Source organism: Typha latifolia, chromosome 9 (assembly GCF_019914945.1).
Source record: "Typha latifolia isolate L0001 chromosome 9, TyphaL0001v2, whole genome shotgun sequence".
In the NCBI taxonomy this organism is placed as follows: Eukaryota; Viridiplantae; Streptophyta; class Magnoliopsida; order Poales; family Typhaceae; genus Typha; species Typha latifolia.
The window spans coordinates 14,612-38,149 of record NC_133094.1 but is presented as its reverse complement, the minus strand read 5'-3'; the positions used below and the strand labels follow the sequence as shown (position 1 = coordinate 38,149).

Genomic DNA, 23,538 nt, shown 5'->3' with positions numbered 1-23,538 from the left:
TATGCATCAGATTCTTTCTTCAAAATCTCCTATGCCCTTGCAACATTAAGAACTCTGTGTAGATTACCAACTACCATATATATGTGTTGCACGTAATTAGATCCTCAAATACATGAAGAGAAACCAGCATTCAGGTTTTTTTGTCGTTTGCCATTGTTTAAAGCTATTTAACAGGAGGCCAAACCCTTGGAGTTTTAGAACAAAAGAGGTCAATTATATAACTTGGGAAAAATATCTTCGTTAATTAATCTCGGATAATCTGAGCCTGTAGACATGTTATGTCTAAGCTGACAATTCCCACATCAATAGTACTAAAATCTCGTAGATCTCTGAGGACATTTGATGCTTTACATCCCAAGAGAAGAATGTATGAAATTGATCTCTTGTTTGAATCCAGCTGCACCCTCCACCTTTCTTTATCCCTATCCCCCTCATCAACGTCCGCACCCTAGCTACATCTTTCCATTTCCCAGAAGAGGCATACACATTCGATAGTAAGACATAGCCTGCTGCATTCTCCTTTTCCAACTCGTGAAGCTTCTTAGCAGCTCTCTCCCCAATCTCCTCATTCTGATACGTGCTACAAGCACTCAAGAGAGCTGCCCACCCGTTAGCTTCTGCCTTAATTGGCATCACTCCAAGGAATTCCTCAGCCTCTCTCAAATGACCAGCTCGAGCAAGTACATCAACCATGCAAGTGTAGTGCTTCTCTTCTGGTGAGATGCCATACAATGTTTGCATTGATTCAAAGTAATGGAGAGCTTTATCTACCAAGCCACAACGTGCACAGGCAAGAAGAACAGACAGAAATGTATATTCAGTTGGAATTGTTTCTGTCACTCTCATCTCCTCAAATAATGGAATTGACTCCTGTGCTAAGCCATTGTCTGCAAGCCCTTGAATCATTGCAGTCCAGGAGACCTCATTCTTTTCAGGCATCCTAGAAAACACTCTCTTGCAGCTCTCTATGTCTCCTGATTTGGCATACATATCAACAAGTGCTGTTCCCATGAAAACATCATTCTGAATTCCAAGCTTCACGACCTTAGAATGAAGATACTTCCCTTTCTCCAACCAAGACAGACTTGCACAAGCATGAAGCACACTAGAGAAGGTCACCTGGCTAGCGGTCTGACCTGAAACCAACATAGCATCAAAAGCTTCCAGCGCCTTAGCATAGTGCCCGTTTTGTGCATAACCAGAGATAATTGCATTCCAAGATGCAATATTTCTTGCAGGCATCCGCCCGAAGATCTGCTCAGCTTTTTCCATCCTGCCATCATTGCTATATCCTGTGACCATTGAATTCCATGAAACTATGTTCTTCTCTGGAAGCAAGTCGAAGACCAGATGTGCATCATCAGATTTCCCACACTTGGAATACATGTTGACCAGAGAGCTAGCAACAAAGACATTGCTGTCAAATCCAACCTTTAAAGCATGGCAATGTATTCCAGCCCCAAAGAGCATGTATTTGAGGTTAGCAGAAGCACTAAGCACACTAGAGAAACAGGAGATATTCGGCCTACAACCATCACTAAGCATGAGGGCGAACATCCGTATTGCCTCTGACGCATCCCCATTCTGATCATATCTTGCGATCATCGTGCTCCAAGAAACCTCATTCCTTTTAGGCATCTCGTCCAAAATCCGATGAGCTTCCTTTAAGTCACCCATCTCAGCGTACACATCAAGAATAGCAGTCCACGAGACAACATCCTTCTCCTCCATCTCATCAAACACTCTCCTAGCCAAGCAAACGTTATCCATTCTCAGGAACAGAGTAATCAAAGAATTGCGGACTGATAGATGCTGCTCGAAATTAGTCTTAACAATAAGCCCCAGGACGCTCTCAGCCAAGCCAAATTCCCCTCCACCAATGCAAGCTTTAATGACACAGGTAAAAGTTACCTCATTAGGCATCAACCCGGAAGCAAGCATACTGCGAGAGGTGATCAAGGCTTCGTAATAGAGCTCGTTATGGACGAACCCACTGATCATAGCGGTCGACGAGATGACTGTGCGAAAGGGGTTCCTTTTGTACAGCTCTACTGCGTCGCTGACACAGCCGTGCTTCATGAGCCCATCGAGCATAGCGGTCCACGTGACGGCGTTCCTCTCAGGCATTCTGTCGAAAAGGTCGCGTGCGGCATTGAGATGGCCGCTGCGACAGTAGGCAGCGATCATGAAATTGAAGGAGAATAGGTCGAAGGCATGGAAGGCTTCGGAGAAGATGCGGTCGCGGTCGGCAAGACAGCCCCATGCGGAGTACATTGTGAGGAGTTTGGTGGAGACGGAGCTGTCGGCGGAGATACCGGAGCGGATGGCTTGGGCGTGGAGGGCGAGGCCGAGAGGGCCACGGAGATCGGGGATGGCGGTGCATCGGCGGAGAAGGGAGGCGCACGTCTCGGCGTAGGATTTGAAGGCTCTTTTGGTGGAGGAGAAGGGCCCAACGGCTATTGCTGCTTTCTTCTTAAAGGATTTGAAGGCGGAGAGCAGGGAGAAAGAAGACGTTTCCCGCGACAACAACACTCGTTTGGCTCTCGCTCTCATGATAAAATTTCACATTTTCCCTAATTTAATTTTCTCCAACAACTCTCAGAGGGCTCATTTGCACGCCAAAGATATTAGATACAAGATTATTTATTTAGTCTTTGTTATGTCTTGTGTTATTTTAAACTATCATGCATGCATTCATTTCTAATGTCTTGGCTCTATCGATCACTCACCATACCAATATAATACTGGGCAAGATCTTATTACCTTGTCATGAGTTTGATATTTGATTATACCCTCTCATGCATGCTTCATTAGATCATCTCATTTTTGTGTTCCATCTCACATTACCAAGAACATTTTGTCCTCAAGATTTGTCTAGTCCTATTTAATTTTCTATTAAATCTATTTGCCGATATAAAATTGAGCGTGTTGTTATTTTGCTTAACTGTACATATATTATTTTTTCATTAATTGTGTTGCTTGATCCGCAAATAAGATAGATCTGCTTTTATAACTGGTGGCCAAGTGAGCCTTCAATTTTTGCAGCTAATTAATTTTGAGAAACTGGAAAAAGAAAACATGGAACCTCAATATATGGGTATGTAAGCCAACTCGTTAATTTTGGATATACCCATGGAAAAAAAAAAGAAAAAATTTCTTGCAAGTATAGCACATCAAGAAAGAAACTGAGCTAGCTAGCCTAAACCCTAAATTAAAGACGAAACATGTAAATAGATAATAACAGCTTAGCATCAATTAATTGTTACGCGAAAAATAAAAAAAATTAAGAGAGAAGAAAACGAGCTAAAGAAAGTTGAAAAAAAAAAGATAATTCAAAACACATTTTCAGCGGATCGACTGTGCGAGAGATGCATCTTTTTGTGCTGCAAAATAATGCACATACTTAAGAATGAGCACTCTCGATTGGTTACATTCAATATGTGCAAAAGGTGGCCGGGTCTGTCCACTGCAGCTTATGCGTCACAGCCGGATTGGAAGTTTTTGCACATCATGAACACACGCAAATCTTAACGTTAACCAGGCTAATTAACGAACACAAACAAAGAGATCGAGAAAAAATAAAAATAAAAAGACCTAATGAAACCAGTTGATGATCGAGAAGTGAATACTCAAGTCAAAATAAAGCATGAGGGGGAGAAGATTAAGTAGCGGCTAGGCGCCCCCATTTGGGAAGAAGGAAGAGGACGGCTCACTTTGCTTTTCCCTTTGCTAGCTTCTGCATTATATATATATATATATATATATATATATATATCGCCATAGATTTCACATTAGGGTTTCGGATGGCATATTCTATCTACCCCTATATAAATATATTACGTGTAAAATAGGAGCAAGTTGCATACAAGTGGGGGCAATGCAACGGTGTTCTTATCTCTTTCCTCGGGGCTTGTGATAAGCAACTCGGTACGGGGTGGTATTCGAATTCAAGGCATCATCATTTCTCATTTATCACACCTCGCTTGGTGGAACGAGAACCTTTGTAATTTATGGAATCAGACAGCCTTTTCTGGCCTAAATCAACCATTTTCATTAATTGGGTTCATATGGAAGATAATATTTTTTATTAAATATATGGAGGAGTTTATGAACAGATGAACCAGCATATAATCAATATATAGTAAAAATCTGCCAGGTAAATATCATTAGGATGTTCTAGCATAGTATCTTAAGAATATTAATCCAAAAGATTGCAGTGGCTCCATATATATATATATATATATATATATATATATATATATATATATGAGGGCCCAATAATTGCTGGTCGCGCATGGCATTGGGTGTAGACTGGATCAAATAGAATAAATTTAACACAAAAGTCTGATGTTTCAATCTGATGCATATATATATGGTCAATTTCAAATCCAGGAGTCCAATATGATTCAATGTAACTGGTTAAATATTAGATTATTTTGGCAGACTTTTCCCGCTCCATTGCCCATCAAAGTATCTGACACGCCCTTTCAAAATGTAAGCTCCATTGCTTCGTAGATAAATTGAGATAGCAATTCACTGCTAAGCTGTCATCTCCAGCTAGGATAAACTAGATAGTCTTTGTTGAATGCCTCTTTTCAACAAGATATACGATACGCTTCTGAAGGAACACTTGAAAGTTACAGCTTCCTCCAGGATAAGTTTTCTCTTAATCATCAAATTGCACAAACTCCAAAAATTGTGACAAAAAAAAATGATAGATACAAATTCAACATGTTTGTGCTGCAGTTGAGACAATATTGATGACCATGCTGAATGCAACTGGTGGACTTAATTATCAGCTATTACAGGGCATCAAAATTGCCACTACTTGTACTTACGGCTGCTACATGCAAATGATTCACTGGGAACTTGATAAGAAATGATTGCTTTATAACGGATCCTCCTATACATACTTGTACAACAGTGCATGCAAAGATAGTACCATCTTTACCTTCAAGTCAGTTGCAGTCAAATCACGAGAAGATTTCAGTTTTTGCAGCTTGTGTGTAAATTTCTTGTCCCCTACTTCAATCTGTTGCATTTATGTTTTTACGGCCAATCTATAGGATTACCTTTTCCAATCAAAACCTCCCTCGTCCTACTTCACCTCCATGACACTAGGACTCATCAGACGCCTTGATCTTGATATAGGTAAATATGCTGAATGAACGCAAATAAGTCCATAGTTGGAAATGTTGAGATCAACTACTACAATTTCTCCATCTTCAGCTCCATCAATTTAAGCTCAAGCACCAGCTTCTTGTACAATTTGTGAGCATCTTGAAGCTCGTTCCTAAGCTTTTCTTCCTGAAAAACATTCAATCCTCAGACAATCTGGCAAATTATCGGTAGCTATAACATTATATAGTATGCCTTTTGCACAAAAGAGAACAGTAGAAGCATCGTGTAGTTTGGAGGGAATCCTAATGTTCAGTGATGTTCTATCAGAGAGATAAAGATACTATGAAGACTTATTATGATCACCTTAAGTATAAGCTGCTTTTTGGTCACCTCACATTCCAAGCACCTGAATAGAGAAACACATTGTCACCAAGGACTTATTCATTGTTATGGCAAATATAAATCTTACTATTTGAATTATTCATACACAAAATGAAAACAGTAAGAAGTCAGCAGATTCCCTGTCCTCTGATTATGAATAAAGCAATTTTTGCAGCCTATCACTCTTTGATCATTTTTATACATTGAATGTACAGCAAGTTGTCAGAAGTAATCCTTGAATGTCAACCATTTTAATGTGATAAGATGCTGCTTAGTAGATGTTAACTAAAAGCATGGTTTTACTTGCTGCAGATTTGGGGGGACATGCCAACTGGCTATAGGTATAGTTGGCATGATCCCCACATATGCAGTTCTTTCATTTTCGTATGGCTTATTACATGGTACCAATACAAGTGACATGGTCATGACTCATGAGGCATGTAACACCTAGGCAATTAGCAAGGCCTTGTCTAAAATCTGTCAACAAACCCAACAAATAAATAATTAAATACAACAATCATTACGTAATATTTGTGAAAAAACATAGAAAAGAGTATATAACTGAGGAATCTAGGTGTAAAACAGTTAAATAGAAGGAAAATGCTTATTAAAGTCTACTCACTGTTCATGTAGCTTCTTATTTTCTAAAATCATTGTCTTGATCTCATTCGTTGTCTTCTGTGCACCAGTGTGCTCAAGCTGCAATAAATTAGCAGGGAATGATTCATGTTCAAATCCTGAGAAAAACTTTTTTTCACTTCTTCTGTATTTGATATGCAATAAGAATGCTGTATGTATCTATGCAAACACAGAAAGGTTGAATCCCCACTTTCACTGTTTCTTATGCAGATAAGCAGCATAACTGCCATTGTTTATTAGAGATGCTCAACTTGGTCTGGGTTGAAAGAAAAGTACAAAACTGATGCATAGCAGGTTGGGTTCAAGTTAGGATAGTTAGATAAGGTTAAACTAGGTCCAACTATTATGAATAGATACAAGAAAATGATTTCTCATTAAATTCCAAAACATCAGTTTCAGTTATTCCAAAATGAAGTTTGGCACTAAGTAGGAGGTGTGAGAAGTTGATAAACTCATAGTTAAACTAAAGCTCAATATCAAAAGAAAATTTTCAAATAACTTCTGATTGCAAAATCCAACACATGATCTTTTCAAAATGCTTCATAAGCACATGAAGGACTAGATACCTGCATCCTGAGATCATTTTCAAGTTCATGTACATTAGGCATGGCCCGCCGTTTTGAAGCTTCCGTTGCAGCATCATCAATTTCATTCTTCCTTTTTACAGGTTGTTCTGTTGGAAATATGATAACAAATTGTTAATATTATCATTTACAGCTTTCCCAGTCTGTCAGTATCAAATTCACAACTCAACTGGTCAGTGATCCAGTTTTGCAGTTGTTCAAATGCACTGCTGTCAAATTTGTTGATGCCCTTGCAGCAGCAGGAGTGACCTTGCCATTTGCTGAACTGTCAAAAGCTGGCAGTTGTAGTGAGGAAGCTAGTGCAACATCATTGATATGGCAAACAGAAGCAGCTGCTGGTCTCTTTTTGTTAGTATAGCCAACCAAATGACAGTGAAGGTCCCTACAGAAGATTAAACCAAGAGAAGGTACTAACAGTTCATCACCTCTGTGCAGGTAAAAGCAAACCAAATCTTGGCTTGCATATTTTCATGAACTTCTGGAGCTTGTGCAAATAAAATTGGAATGCAGTCAAGAGTGTAAAGCTAATCTGTCTAGTGAGAGACTAACAAGGACACCAAAATAACATGATCGAGCAGTTGTGCACCTACAATTTGTAATTCCTCATTCAATAATTGTAGGCACAAATCTATGTAATGACAAGACTGTCGACACAAACACTTTAAAAATAAGTTTTAAAATCTAAAGATTGATGTAAAATCAAGACACATAACTTGTGTAAGAGCCTACGTGCAAAGAGAACCAAAGAACGAAAAAAGAAAGAAAAAGAGAGAATTAGGTAGAACTACAAGCTAAAAGAGTGATATTCAACACTGCAAGACTAAGTGTGCACCCAACACATTAGGATGCGCCCTCCGGTGTTACGAACCAGATCTGAGCAAATGGGTTCACAAGAAAAATCTGGGATTTTTATTGAAGGTAGCCTCGTGAGTTACGGATCTAACGACTTCAGAATGAAGCGATTTCGAGATTGGTGTAAAAAGTTATAAATGAAATAGTAGAGAAGGGTCAAAACTTGACAGAACAGGTAATTCGATGTTGCGGCGATCGTCGGAGGGTGGTAGACAATTGTGAGATTGTGAAAATCAGCCGTATGAGTGGTTGACTTGTGGAGGTGATGGTAACTAGAATTTGGAGGTAAAATTAGGGTTCTAAGTTAGATCTACTCCTAAAAAAATAAATGGCTATGATTAATTTACTTTTATTCTTAAATTATCTTACTCATATTCCTAATATAAACTTAAGTCTAAAGTAATTTCTCTATGCTTGGATTCAATGAATGTTTAGATGATTAAACAAAGAAGATCGACCATTTTTATATATAAAGATCAAATACAATAAGTCCTACTAGGACTAGCTCTAAAGCCTTACACGACTTACAGTAGGAGCTACTTTAAAGACTTACATGATTTAATTTGACTTGCTTTAAATACTCACATAACTAGATTTGCATTAAAAGCTTACATGACTTAATTAGGCTTGTCTTAATGGCTTACATGACTTAATTAGACTTACATTAATGACTTACATGACTTAGTTAGACTTATTTTAAAGGCTTACATAAGAGACAAATATAAATCAATTAAAAAATAAATAAAGTCAATGCATCGAGCCTAACGCCCCTACTGATGTAATCTGATCTGATCCAATTTGTATCACCCAACTTGAGACTAGAAGATAGAGGAAGTAACACAACTTTAGGAACCCAACTGAGATTAAGTTATACACTTCGAAAGTTCTAGGTTTCCTCATGAAGCATATTTTCCATCAATTTGGATACCTTTCCATGCTTTAACAAGCCAGCTACGGCGAGTGGAGTGCCACAATCCCATTCATCATTTTGGAAAAGCCATCTATATCTGTTTGATAGCTTATTTTACATCAAAGATTGATTAAGAGCATCAAAGGAGCTGAAATGAGTTGTCATCATCGACACCTACACTATCAACGACACATGCTCGAGAGGTTGATTCATAGCTTGGGCACGAACCAAAAATGGGTCTTCTACTTCACAAGAATAATTAATTGCACAGGGCATATTCAAGACGTTACTTAAACACTCGCTTATTGGAATGCTGAGAAAGGTTCTAAGTAAATCTTGTCTCTACGGCTTCATGAAATAGAAGTTTGCTTCAAAGGTTACTAGTTTTTTGCCTTTAAGTATCAAGAGAAGTTTCCAAAATCAAACTATTCTGAACTCGATTCATATCATACAAAAATGAGAAAAAAAGAAACTAAGAACACGTATCATATATTCATATTACAAACACGTAATGGATTTACAACATTGTGTTCTTCAATTGTCTAAAAGTTATTAAACTAACTTCAGCTAACAAGTAATTTGCCTTGCTAATCCGCAAACTACTGATTATTATATTGCACGAGGAGTTTTAAAAGAATAAAAAAGGTTCAATTTTATGGTGGATATAGAGCACTCTACTGTTCTCAGTGGAAATTGAGTATCGCAATATACAATCAAATATTGGCTCATTTTACCCAGACAATTGAAAAGGTTATGTTTACTAATTGTCAGGTGAGGCTATTTCTAAAATACCAGACTTAACAAGTGAAGTGCTTAATAAAAGGAACTTGCATGAACACATGTCATGCACTAGTGTGGAAAAAGATTGATGCAGAGGCACGGAGTAATTCATGCAAATTAAAAAAGAATTTTCCTACCAGAATTAAAGATACAAATATACAATCTCCCTCAACATGGAAATATAGTGAAAAATTGAAGTAATTTTCAATTTTTCTTCTAAAAGTTAAAAAGGGATATTCTAGTGCATGGGGATCCTGCAACGCAGTGACCAAGAGTGCAAGATGCACAATCATACACTTATTAACAGAGGCGGCTTCCATGTTTCCCACATGTTTGCCAGCTAAGAGCATGTGACAACCTTAGTGTTACATCAAGATCTAAGACACCCTCTTTTAAGTAGATTGTGAGAATCATAGAAATAAAAAGCTAATGCTTGCATGGAAAGTACATTTACCAGTATTCATAAGTCATTTCTTTCAAGCGGTTTTCGAGTTTTTGATAAATGGTTGACTTCTCGAAATCCTGTTTGTCATGTGTAGGTTTGATGAAGTTCGCCTCGAGTATCCCTGAATAATGATAAATATCAGGAATTTACTTAGAGAGCAGTGGGTTTTACAAAGTTCAATTTTTCTATTCAAACATCAACCTAGATTCATCTGACATGAAAATTTGGTGGTATAATGATCCTTACCAACAACTCCTCTGCCTTTACCGTATGAATTATTAGCAACTTTCCAGAAAGGCTGCACATTTTTCAAATGACAATTACTTTCATGATTAAGTTATTTAAGAGAACAGGTTAGAAGTTTAGAAAATAACGGAATGTGCAATTGGACATCACAATCTTTTAAACTGGTATCACAGTGCCAGAACAGGAAATTTCAGTATGGAATTAAGTATTTGCAGGCAGCTCCTGCAATGACAATTAATCACTAACCTCTTTTTTTTTTAAACTAAAAATGCATAGCATCTAGTTTCATTAGAAACATTCCCAAGTATCTGTAACTGTCAGACCCCTCAAGACAATTACTTACAAAATCACCAACATAATACTTTCCCCACAACCACTGACGGTTATACACATCAATACAAAACCTACTAAAATCTAATCTACAAAGCATAACAAAATGAAACTAGACAAACCCATCATCACAAAATGAAACTATAGCATACAACCAAAAATCGAAACCAAAAGGACCCGCAGCCAGATCTACCCAGATCTCAATAACTTAGCTACTATTTAACATTTAGCAGCTGCTCCATCCTGCAGCCCTGTCCAAAACGAAAACGAAGTTTTACTACTGTATAAGACTCCTTTTGAATCTCTAGGATCCTTCTTGCAAAAAATAATTTTATTCCTCTCCAACCAAATTGTCCAAATCACTGCTGCAACCCATACTTGGTAAATGATTTCCATCACCTTATTGTTCCTTCCTATCCTCTTATCACAACTCCAAACATCTTTCATTCTTTTGGGTTTCACTCCATATCTACCTTCCCATTATTCCATCCCCATAGTTTATTAGCCATCTGCTCAAAGTCCAATAAAAAAGATATTTCACTGTTTCAATTTTCCCACAAAACAACACACAATTGGTATCTCCTCTCCCCAATTTCTTTGGGCCAAGTTATCTCGTCAAAACTTTATTATGAATACTAACCACACAAAAGCTTTTAAGCTTCACTTGTACTTTCATACTCCAAACATCTGCATAAAAAGGAGAAATCTACCCACCACAATTCAAATATTGTAAAGAGATTTCACCACATAAACCACTTTAGTTTCAAACCTCGACCTATCTGATCCTTCTTCTCCTCATCTTGTTCACCTATGCCTACAATCTTCGAAACCGTTAATTTAAGTCTCACTCTTCCACATATTTATCACTTGAGATAGCTTGAGAAAAACAACTCTTAATGAATAATTACTAATCCAGATATCCTTCCAAAACCTACAACCATTGTTCCACGTTTCGGCTAATCTTGAGTGGGATCTGTCGAAACGGACCAAGATTGGCCATAGTCGATCTCGATCCATGGCCGAAACCAATTTTGTAACTAGTTTCAGCCAAGTATCTGCATCGGGCAATCTCGCCCGATTCAGCCTATGGGTTTGTCCGTATGGATTCAGATCAGATCTAAGAAGGAAACAACCCGAATCTGAGAGGAGAGCGAAGGGAAGAAAAAAACTGCCTTGCGGCAGTCAGAGAGATTGAGAAAGGGAGGAAAAGAGAGGGAAAGAGAAAGGAGAGAGAATAAATTAAAAATAAAAAGGAAAAAAAATATTGCCTTACGGTAGTAAGAGAGTGATAGAGGAAAGAGATGGGAGAGAGAGGGAATAAAAAATATTGAGTAAGTTAATGTATTCTTTTTAGTTTTTAGGCTTCATTCGTGAGTAATTATTATTTTTTATTTTCCTATCAATTTTTCTAAATTTGTAAAAGTTCTACATTTAAAAAAAATTAGAATTTTACATAATTAAAAAATAGTCTGATCCGATAGAGTCAATATATATCATTTTTTTGGAAGATCGATCCTAATTTCAATATTGAGTTTTAAAGCCTTACCTAAAACTTCCATTCCCAACCTCTTTTGTTAGACCCACATAAAATACCTCTTTTGTCTACATTACCAAAGTTCTCCTAGTTTTCTTAAGTTTGAAAGCCTTTTTCTTGAGTTTACTATAATAATTTTGATCAACATTTTATTCTCCAAATTCAGCAAAGGTCATCACCATTCAGCCAAACAAATTTGATTCGTCTCCTCCAAGTTCAAGACTCCCAAACCTTCGCACTTTCTCTTTTTACAGACCATCTCCTAATTTTATCTATCTTCTTCTTCGGCTCGAATTGATCTGAGCCGAGCCTAAACAAAAAATAAGACTCAAAATTAATTTTGAGTCTAGCCTAACGAATCTTGCCCAGGCTAGGCTCGATAAACTCAAAAATGTTATATATAATATATTATGTATAATTTATAACCATTATATTATGCCAAAGATAAAGCCAATTCATTTCAGGCTTGAAAATATGCTCGAGCTCATTTATGACTTGAAAATAAACTCATTTAAAGCTTGATGAGCTCGGCTCGAATTGAGCTCGACTCATTTAAGGCTTGAAAATAGGCTCAGTTACAGCTCAGACTCAAATTGAGTTGAACCAAGCCTAAACAAAAAAGGGGCTTGAAATGAATTTCAAGTTGATTAGGGCTCGACTTATTTACACCCCGTACTTTTTATTCACCCAGACATGTAATTTGAAAAAAGATAGATATAGGATGGCAAACACGTCACTAGTGGTGAGCTGTGCTCGTGCAGGGTGGTTGGCCTCGACTAAAGGACCTCCCCCTTCCCACTCCTTATCTTCTCTTCCATCTCTCTTCCCCACAACAGCACCTAGGTTTTCCTTATCTCTCACCTACTATGCCTCATATATCGTGGACGGACCAACACCGCCATCTTACTCCCCCTCGTCGGTGACCCCTCGAACCTTTTCGATCCGCTTCCACTCTCCCTCCCTCATTTTCAGATTTCACCTTGGTAGTGTTTAGTGCAGCCACTTGTCACCAACAAGTTTGGTCATGTTGATTGGTCGGCCAATGGCAACCGAACTGATGACCCTCAATGTCAATACATTTCCCATGGCGGTGGGCTTCGGCATGGGCCTATCTCCCACCTCTAGCGAGGCCCGGAGGAGCCCTAATCATCCACGCCCTGCTCCTCATTTATTAGTGCAGTGAACTCGCCGTGGCCCTCGGTAGGCCATGGCAAAATCCCCTTAAGCTCCCTAGATCTCTATTGTCGCTGCTTGACACCTAGTCCCGACGTTAACCCCTTCCTTGGCATCAGAGCCACCCGACCTCGGCCGCCATCTTCCTCATCCCGTCAGTTGCTGACATGTCCCTTCCACGTCAAAACTTACACCTACAACTCTAAATGAGCTACTATAAGATGTAGCTTGGGCAAATTTTGCCAAAGAAATTTATTTAGGAATCGAATATTTTATCCTCAACTTGGCCAAATCAACAACTCTTGTCATTTACATAATATATTCACTGCTCACTTTTGGACAACTATTAATTTCATGTCCACTAATTTTCAAAATGAGTCTTTACTCGATGTTCTATGCTACTTGCAATACCCAGGAAAAGAAAAAATTGCTCGGCGGCGTCGCCATGTAGTGGTCAGAGTCCGACAACTACCACGCTTCCTTCGTCATCAATGAGCCCCCTCCTCCTGTTTAGTTTATCCTTTTGTTCCTTGTTTAAACCATGTCCGTGGGTTGTTAGGTCGCTCATCGGCTTTGTTTTTAGGGAGTGAGCTCGATCATCCGGTGAGCTCCAACAAATGATCCTTGAGGTCGATGAGCTCTGCTCAAGGTTGGTAAGCTTGCCAAAGCTAGGGGCTTTGGCTTGGATCCCTTCCCCACCTTTAGCGATTCCCAAAGGAGTGTAGCCATGGGTGTCCACTTCGGCCATGGTTGACTTGATGAAACCCCCCGCCATCTTTCTCCACAAGCGGCGGCAACCCCTCCATCTCATTTTCTGACCTCCATCGCCATGGCCCAGCACCTCCGCACACTACCTTCCCTTCCCAAGCATCAACGATCGGTGCTTGACAGACCTCGTCTTGGCCAAGACCCTTCTGTGGCAACCATCCCCGACCCTTCCCCTTTCCCAATTAATGGTCCGACAACGAGTGATTGCCAACGAGTCTTTCTCTCCTCCCTCGCTGCGGTGGCGCAAGATAAGGAAGGGGATGGCCCCTGTTGGGCAAGCTCGAACTCGAGTAGGTGGTTTAGGCTAGACTAACAAGCCCGAGCTTTCTACAACCTTTTTCCATACAAAACTTTCCGACAGTAAAATGAACTTGAAAATGGCTAGAATCTTATCTCTTTGTTGATATCAGTAGTAATCACTATCATAAAGTAGTTAACACTATTTGATACTTGTAATGACACTTTTGTGTATAAACTCATTTGAACATGATAAAAAAATGATGAGTTTTACCTTTTATATTCTAACATTCTTTCATACTTTTAAGCTTGAGGTATTTTTCATAGCCTCACAAAATGGATTCAACTCAAATAGGTTGGTTTTTTTTATTTAATGGACTTGGTATGCTTGGCAGGATTCAAACTCATAACGTTCATTATTAACTTACCAATTACTCTAAAACTTGAGCTGATATAAAATAATACATTTATATCTTTTATATTCTAAAAAAGAATTACATAAAAATATATAGGCTGAATTAATTGTTTGCAGGCAACAATTGTTCCTTAGAAATGATAAAAAATTACTATGTTACACATCTGTATCATAGAATATATGTTAGCATATTCTGATGTTACCCTGTTAGTACATAATCTCATTCAATGTTGATTGTATTGTTATAAAGTAAAGAAACATGTAATAAGTACAAAACTAAACAAGAAAAGTAAAAAGATAACAAGGAACAATTCAAGTATAGTTAAAGCTACACAAGTAAAGGGACTAGGTAGCAGCACAAGACATGATATGCAAATAGATGTACAACTTCACAATAGATAAAGATGAACAATAAACGAGGATTTAGTTGATCTAAAAACTTTGGGAGTAAAGCTCTATTCACGAAATATACTTGTCTAACCACATCAATATAGATGTATTCATTTGCATAATTAAGCTTAAATTGTTACTACTTTCTCAAATTAAATATTACTAAATGATTGTCACCTAATTAAGTGAATTTGTAAAGAGTCCAAAGCAAAAACACAGATCCAAAAAGTATATCATGCAATCTACTTATAATGTATAACAATTCAATTTCAATAGATAAAGAAAACCTAAAGAATTCAGAAAAGACATCATTTTAAATTATTCAAAAATAAAAATGTATACATGGAAAGCATAAGCATGAATATCCTGGTGCACAAGGTCATCTTGCTTGTTGCCGGAAACTGTGCCCTGAACAACACCTTGGCAACGGCAACAGACAAATATGCTCATCTTTAAATCAAAATAGAGTAAAACTGGGAAAGCCTGTATAAGACGTCATCTTGTATGACTCCCTCTCCCTCTCTCAAGATAACCTCATTTTAAAATTCAGTAGTATTGAATAGGGGTGTAAACGAGCTGAGCTTAGCTCGGCTTGTCTCGCCAAAATATCGAGCCGCCTCAAATCAGCTCAACTACAACTCGGTCAGAAACCATTAACTCTATTATGCTAATCCACCAAGCCATTTTTATACATTTAGAGGAAAGGATACCTATAAGGTAGATTTACCCTACTAATTTTCTTATATGGGGCTAAAGATTTTGGGAATCCAGGTAGGCTGGCTGGCTAAAAAGGAACAACTTTAACCAATTATGCTGCTGAAAACTTATACATCTTTCTTTATCTAAATATATATAATATCATGTCACACATATATATTGAGCTTATTCAAGCTGAGTTCAAATAAGCCGACTCTGGCTCAGCTTGGATTGGCTCAACTAAATTTTAAAATTTTTGAGCCAAAAACCTTGATCAACTTGACTCATTTAGAAATTGAGTTGAGCTCCAGCCAAGCTCACAAGCCGGCGAGTTTTTTTGACAGCCCTAGTATTGAACTATCGATCACATAAAGAATACTTCATCTATATTTCTCAAACAAGAGACCAACTTCTCTTAAAGATAAAGACATCATGAAGGCATAATAATGCAGGGATATTGAAACAAACCACATATTTCATCTTTTCAGTCATCTTATAGTGCCGCCAAACAAAATATTTTCTCACCAATATTAAACGATTCTTGTGGTAGACATTGAATCCTTGAATCTCAACCTCTGGAGCACCTTTAAGAAAACCAATGGTGGTAACTATCGCAGCCTAAATTTAAAGAAAAAGTGAATGTGCAGTTAGCTACATAACCAAGGCAATAGCTGAAGAGAAGAATACCAATGCCAAATCTAGAAAAATAGAATACATTATATCATATTTATCTCTACCTCCAAGAGCCATAAAGATCAATTGCCCGGCGCTCTTCTTGAAATCTTGTCAACAGGACCAGAGTCTCCTAATAAGTTCAAAGTGGTATATTCCCTAATTTACTAGAACATATTTCTTTAGCCTAACTTTTCTGAAATCTGACTGAGAAAAGAGTATTCTACTCTAACAGAATATCTATTATTTTTGTATGAGTTTGGTCACAGTATATCGTATAACATTGAAGATAATAGAACTAGATCATGACAGTATATATTCTTTGTACTATGGTGTACGTATTTTAATTTTATATGTCCATACCGGAGCAATTGTACATACAAAATTAAGCTAGAATCCATAGGTAAAGTTCAAACAAGCTCAATACTGTGCCATACAAAGAGAGGAAATTTTCGATATTATTTTAATATGTCCAACCACATAGCACACAAATAAGGATTAATCCAGTGCAACCTGAGATTTCCATTACTAGAAGACCTGGCGGGCAGAAATGATTAAAAGAAATAAGATAAGATATGGGACAGTTAACTTGACGATGACAACCTCTAATGTTAGAACATAAAAGGTTAAAAATTATTGCTCCCCAACAGCTTAAGCTTTTAGAGGAGGTGGTGAACAAACATGATATCGAGTTCAAAACTTCAAATCTCGCTAGGCCTATCTATCATAAAAATATAAAATCTCTATTTGTTTAATCCAAGTCCACTTCTTGAGGTGATTAAATGTTGCGAGCCTAGTAGTGAGGATTGTTAGAAACTTAGAATATAAAAGATCGGAAGTACTGTTTTCTAACTACTTAAGCTTTTAAAGAAGGTGAGTTAAACATCTGAAACAGAGGAGGAGGAAAAACATTAATGTAGTTGACCAGAATTAACCAGGGCACAAGGGTATTGTCTTATATTTTCTTTATTAAAATATCAATGATACTTTGCAGCTCAATTCGATGGATTAGCGAAAAGAATGTTTTGCAGTGAACAAAGATCAACAAGCATAAGATATAAGACGAATATAATGAGGTAAAATAAAAATATAAAGAAGACTAACCTCTGTATTTCCACCAACTTGGGGTTTATACAAGACACATTCACGATATATTAGATCATTAGCTATATTGTGAGGCTCAACTACTTCTCCACGCAATACTATTCTAAAATTTTCTGGCATATGAAGATACAAGACAGATGCATATGCCTGCACAAATTTCAAATAGAAGCAAAAAATGATGATAACATCACAGAAGTATATCTTAACTTCATAGCACAAACTTACTCGAAGAGAATAATGAAGGTGACTTGCAACGTGCATTTGTGTTAGTGTCTTTGCTGTGGTGTTCTTTTGTACTGTTTTACGACCTCCACTAATCAATATGTCCTGAAAGATTCATGAGACTATGAGAATTACAAGACAACTATGTTTTGTTATGATAAATATTAGTACTAGATATAGGAGCTGTTTAAAATGATAATTAGGTCATCAGGAATTGGTTTAAAAGACTTTCAATAGAATACACCAAAATTATAGGAGTGATAGAAATTAGCTGCCTTAAAAATAAAGGAATTTTAACTTATTCCACGTTGAAGTTTCAAAATCTTAAATATCATTATTTCCACTACAATCATCAAAATATACTTAAGATCATCATAAGTTGATTATAAATGATTAAATGCCATTAAAAATTATGAAATACCAAGAATCACATTTATCCTTATATTCATCGTAATAGCATATCTCTCTTTAAAGGAAGATAAAAGTGATGTCTCAAGAATTTCACTAAAAAGATAAATATAACACTTTCCTTGCCAAACATCATAATGTTACTCTTTTTTCTTTTTGCATATCACCATTTACATTTAATTGTAAAATCCTCCTGTTGTTGGCATAATTGGAAATAAATTTCTTTTTCAACTTCTTCATAAGGAATATTGTCGGTATAATCATGTCTTGCGGAAATCTTCTTCAGCTGGTGTTTAATTTGCAAAGTTTGGAAAAGGGAAGAGGAAGGATGATGTTTAAAAAGCATAAAACGCTAATAATATTATTGAAGGATAGCACAATATTTTGTACATTCATCAAGGAACTTGGATTTAACATCTAAAATTGTAAGGGGCAGTATATATTTCAACAAATATAAGGTTAAATTCAACATCATTTTGGTGACTCCTATGAAAGTACCAATCTTTATAAAATTAGGTTTGATGAACAATGTAGTGTCAATGATGACATTTGAATAGAAAATATCTAAGAAAATAAAAGTAAATTCAAACCTTTGCATCACAGTCAAAATCAAGCTCCATAGCCCCATCATCATTAAACCATAGGTTGAATATGATTATTTTTGTACCATGGTCGCCTATGTCATCAAACTGTTCATTTAACCCAATTTTGCATAAGATCCAAAATCAGAGTAGAGAAAATAGATAGGTTCAATCACGCAGTGTTAATGGAGGTTGGCTAGAATATAGTACATATTTGTATGGTATAGAACCATGCATGTATAAATGCAAGAGGGCCACAATAAATACAGAGTTACGAACTCTCTAATGCACAATAAATAACTGTCTCACTGAGGCTGCTTTAGTTGGAGTATAAATTGTTAGAGCAAGAAATTGAGAACAATGAAAAGACATGATAACATAAATCTAGTATGAATGCAATGTTTTGGAGACAATTGACCAAAACACTAAAGTAAAATATAGTAAGCAATAACTGACAATAAGTTAATCAATTAAAATGATCACTACTAGATGAAATAAGAGAGAACCATTCAGATAAAGCAGCAATTTCTTCAACTCTCAAATAAATATTTTGATAGTAGAAAGGTCTGAAATATGGTTTAAGGAAAGACTTTAAAGTTTAGGTTGCAAAGTTACATCAATTTGTAGAAGCTATATAAGTCAGAATTTGTCTAAAACACTAAATCAGGAATGACTATCTCTTAATATCATGATATTTTAAGAGCAGCATTTTTTATGCACTCAACCATTTGAAATTGACATGTTGGGGGTTGCCACCAGCATGTACACACATTGACAGAGTACTAGGCAAGCCAATGACATAGGCCATGCCACAAGCATGACTTCTCTTGATTATTTTCCTTAGTAGTTGCTAAAGAGAGAGAAGAAAAGAAAAGTTGTCATTTTCCAATAATAAGATAGAAAAAAAAAACACACAGAATAATAAAAGAATAAGGCAAAAGATAGTTGACAGCTTACTTGCTTTAATAATTCGTCTTCTGTAGTAAAAGGGGACCAATTTAAAAGAATAGATAGATTAGAAGAAAATTGCTTTTCATTCTGGCGCAATAGCCTAACAAACGAACCAGTTAGTAGATCAAACTCATAATCTACCTGGAAATAGTCAAAAGAAAGAAAGAAAAAATAAAATTAACAAAATTCTTATGAAAGAAACTTATTATTACAAAACATACATGATGCTATCCTTGAATCACTGCAGGAGAAGGTACAACTTTAGAAGGAAGCATCTCAGTGTCAAAACTTACTGTCGGTACTACTATATCATCACAACCTGTTTGTCTCAAAAAGGTATAAGAAAGGAGTCCAACACTCTCTGCCAATAACCTATAATAAATATAAAAAATTGTTAGTCATAAAGCTAATATGTACAAGAAACAAAGAACAAGTAGCTTAGGCAGGAGACCTAGGAAAGTAATGAAAACTTTAAAGTTACAGCAGACCTTAAACAGAAGCCTTTTCTTTAAAGAATTTCAATAGGCTATATGTTATTAGTGTAGCATTTATTTAGCTTGGCAAATGTGTAAAAAATAGTCTGTTTATGTTTAAATGTCTAGATGATGTAAAATGAGCACATATAAAAGTAACATGAACATCAAATCGGAGGATTCCATGTTTTAAGAGATTTTTCAAGTTACCTGGTTCAAACGCCCTTGAGTACAGAGACATGATTTCTTGGTTCCTTAGAAGTTCTCATCCAAGTTTGAATGCATTTGCAAGAGGAAAAGAGATGGGATTATAAGTTGGGTTGTTTGAATGCCAATCTCTTACAGTCAAACAACTTCGGAAATTTTTGACAAGCTGGACTATTTCATTAGACCTATTTATAGAATATTTTATCTTATCTTGAAGAGGTATTTAATGGTTAAGGAGATCTAACCCTAATAGTTATCGATGATTATTATTGAAAGACTTTTTAGAAGAACATTACCAGCTTTAGACAGGGTGTTTGAGCTCTTCAACTTTCACATTGCTTGTTCTCCAAATAATGGAAGATGTCTTCCCAATGGTTACGGAGATGGTGAATTAATCTCAAGGGTAAGTAAGATTGGAAAAATGTCAGAGAAAGTGTTGAATCGCGAAATCTAGAGAGCAAGCAAGACATTTCAAAAAGTTGTGGGTATCGATAAGTGTTTGTAAATCAATCTTGTAAACTGCGACATTTTTATTAGTGAATGGTTTTAATGTGAGTTTGGATCCATGATCTTTTACATAGTTTGAAATTTTTTTATGTAAAAATCTTGGTGTTCATCTTTATTTATTTATTTGTAAGCATTCACATTATTTTTTTCAATAAGCAAAGGTTTAGGAAATCGAGCCTAGGATTTTATTATTTTTTCAATTATTATGACCATCATAAAGAAATAGTTTGTGTTGTTATTATAAGGAATATATCTAAGGCATGCAGCACCGGATATAAATAACAAGCAAGACAATACATCTATCAGAAAATCAATTTGAGTAATTTTAATTATTATTTAAAAGGAATTCAAATTCAAATCCCACATTCATATGCAAATTAGAATAGTCTCCCTCTAACTGCAATGCAATAATAATAGCCAAAAATGCAAGTTGTTCAAGAAAATATAGATGTTCAGGATCTACATCTAGTCCAAGTCAAATAGGAAAATGAAGTAGTGGATTATACAGATGATAACTGAAAGGGGCAGTGGTAGTTTAAGGGAAGTCCTTGAGATACATAAGAGATGAGCACAAAAGGTTAGGAGTGGTTAAGGAATAAGAAAGAAGAAAATGCAATTTCAGGACCCTAATTGAGACTGCGACAAATTTACATAACCAAATCTCGAAAAGAGATAATCTTTTATCTTGAATAGAACTTTGATATAGAAGACAAGGCTCAATTATGTACAGATATGGCAAGCACCTATGTAAGAAAGAAGACGAACTGCAACAACAGCCATTAATTCACACAAAGGAAGAAAAAGGAAACTATTCAGAAATAAGAAGAAAAGTTACTTCTTTTTGCAGCGGCTAAAAACAATCACATCTGCTCCAAGCCTCATAGTGCTGGTTTTGAAGCCATTTCCATCTAGGCACCAAGGTAAGCAATTAGTATGATAATATGGTTAATCTTTAAATGTAAAGAAGAGTGTGAAGGTCGCACATTGCCCAATGAAGCATTCTGATTGTTTATCTGAAAATCCAAAACTCATGCAACGACGCAAGGATTCTGGATCCATTCCTCCTCCATCATCTTTGTAGAAAACCGTCACAAAGTAAGAAACCAATTTGAATAACAAGAAATAACTTTTAGACAACATTATAGGGGACTAAATTACCTTGGATCAGCAAGGCAGGATTTCTATTCCGTGGATTAGTGAACTTATCTATTCTGACAAAGGTGGCTCCATTGTGCACCTATTTAATGCAGAATGCATAATAAATACCTAAAACACATTTTATCCTAAAAACTGCAGTGCACTTGTTTGCTGTTCCATAAAAAAATTACTTTAACTGTGACATGACATATTCTACATAGAACAGATTTAAACCAGAAGAGAATGATATCTACCTCATCAATTGCATTATCAAGAAGTTCAGCTACCGCTGCAAAAAAAAAGTAATCATATGCAAGACCGGAACAAGCTAATATCATTGAATGTCAGTGCAGAACAACAAAAAGAAATAAAGAAGGAAACAGAAAAGGAAGATTATATGCATATAATCAATATTTGCAGGGCATACCACCAAACGCCCACTTGTGTGAAGTTGCATTTGAATGGAGAAATTTTGGATTAATTCGAAGACGATTTCTGCCATCTGTTGAAAAGGAATTTGCAAAAGATCAACAGAGGGACGAGGTTGGAGAGAAAGATAGAGTCCAAAGCAGCACCAGAGTAATACCTCTCGAAACAGTATCAAGAACTTGCCCAACTTGGTAATCCCCAGATTTCCAGAACTGCCGGCAGAGAGGAACTGGAGAAGAGAAATTAGAAGTAGAGGTCCCCTGTTCAGTGACGCAGGACCCACTGTTTGAACGTCCGATTTCCTCAAGTTCTTGCTTGACGACAATGGCCTTGCACACTGACTGATTGTTTGCAATATCACCGTTTGCTATGTCATTATTGCAGCTTAAGGGCAAGATAAATTTGACATATTTAACATCATCTTTCTTGGCCTCTTCATCATCACTCGATGATATATCGATAACGTCCAACAAGCTCATATCTGATTAATTGGGAAAGTTCCGTTCCAGAGTGTAAAGATGACCCAGGTCTTCCATATATGTAAGAAAATCATGCAACTATGTAAATTATGCACCTAAAGATACAAAGATCTTGCAAACTTAAGAAGTCAGCGAACCCAATGAGTGCATCAAATTTCTTTCTTTCGTTCGTAGTTTATTTATGTTGAAACACAATCGCCATGGACTGTTCCCACAATTGTCGAAAGGGCACCTGCTGAAAACACCATTACTGAAACGAAGAACATCGGGAAGATATAGAAACAGGGAAGGAACCCTGATCCTTAAACCCTAATCCCTAAGGAGAAGAAGAAGAAGAAGAAGAAGAAGAAGAAGAAGAAGAAGAAGAAGAAATGGAGAGGGTCGGGAAAGAAGAGGGTGAATATGGGAAAAAAAAATAAGACAAGGAAAGGGAAGGATACGATAGGATAGGTTTTACCTGTCCGCATTCGAGCACCAGATGACTTATTTTCTTTTCTTTCGGCTTCCTCCGCTGTCTGCAAACGGCGCAAGGGGAGGAGGAGGACGTCTTGTTGGTACGGTAAGTAGGAAGCAAAAGCGTGTTATATCTTTCTGACATTACAATGGCAAAGGACAGCGTTAAGAAAATCAGAAAAAAAAGGGGGGAAATGTAAAAAATTTCGCTAAACTTTTTTTCTTATTTTTTTTACTTATCTCATCTCTACTTTCACTCTTTTTTTACTCTTCTATATCTTGTTACATACTTGGTATATATTAGGTACCTATAATAAAAAAATACACTTTAATTTAAATCTATACGTATAATTGAGTCAACTGTTAGTTTTTATTTATATTTTATCTCAATTTTATTTGAGTGATTGCACCATA

At 36.5% G+C, this 23,538-nt stretch overlaps 2 protein-coding genes across 5 annotated transcripts; both read right to left on the bottom strand.

Moving 5' to 3' along the window:
* Positions 1-213: 213 nt before the first annotated feature.
* LOC140794580 (pentatricopeptide repeat-containing protein At2g13600-like) lies at positions 214-3,757 on the bottom strand. Its single transcript, XM_073146663.1, has one exon. It carries the CDS (start codon positions 2,551-2,553, stop codon positions 283-285), a length of 2,271 nt encoding a protein of 756 aa, XP_073002764.1. The 5' UTR covers positions 2,554-3,757; the 3' UTR covers positions 214-282.
* A 939-nt stretch (positions 3,758-4,696) lies between these two features.
* LOC140795075 (protein MICRORCHIDIA 6-like) lies at positions 4,697-23,263 on the bottom strand. 4 transcript variants are annotated; one of them, XM_073147443.1, is made up of 21 exons: positions 23,129-23,263; positions 22,767-22,903; positions 22,350-22,673; positions 22,191-22,265; positions 22,018-22,052; positions 21,785-21,863; positions 21,610-21,699; positions 21,462-21,534; positions 19,733-19,811; positions 19,446-19,580; positions 18,498-18,596; positions 17,503-17,604; positions 17,278-17,424; positions 16,027-16,119; positions 9,959-10,010; positions 9,722-9,833; positions 6,896-7,107; positions 6,708-6,814; positions 6,125-6,201; positions 5,485-5,527; positions 4,697-5,307 (listed from the first exon to the last, which is right to left on the bottom strand). In XM_073147443.1, the coding sequence occupies exons 3-21, from the start codon at positions 22,669-22,671 to the stop codon at positions 5,209-5,211; spliced, it is 2,031 nt and encodes a 676-aa protein (XP_073003544.1). In that variant the 5' UTR covers positions 22,672-22,673; positions 22,767-22,903; positions 23,129-23,263; the 3' UTR covers positions 4,697-5,208. The 4 variants fall into 4 exon arrangements, with proteins under 4 accessions (XP_073003544.1, XP_073003543.1, XP_073003546.1 ...); XM_073147442.1 differs by having other exon boundaries at positions 22,350-22,903; XM_073147445.1 differs by lacking the exon at positions 19,446-19,580.
* Between the last annotated feature and the right edge of the window lie 275 nt (positions 23,264-23,538).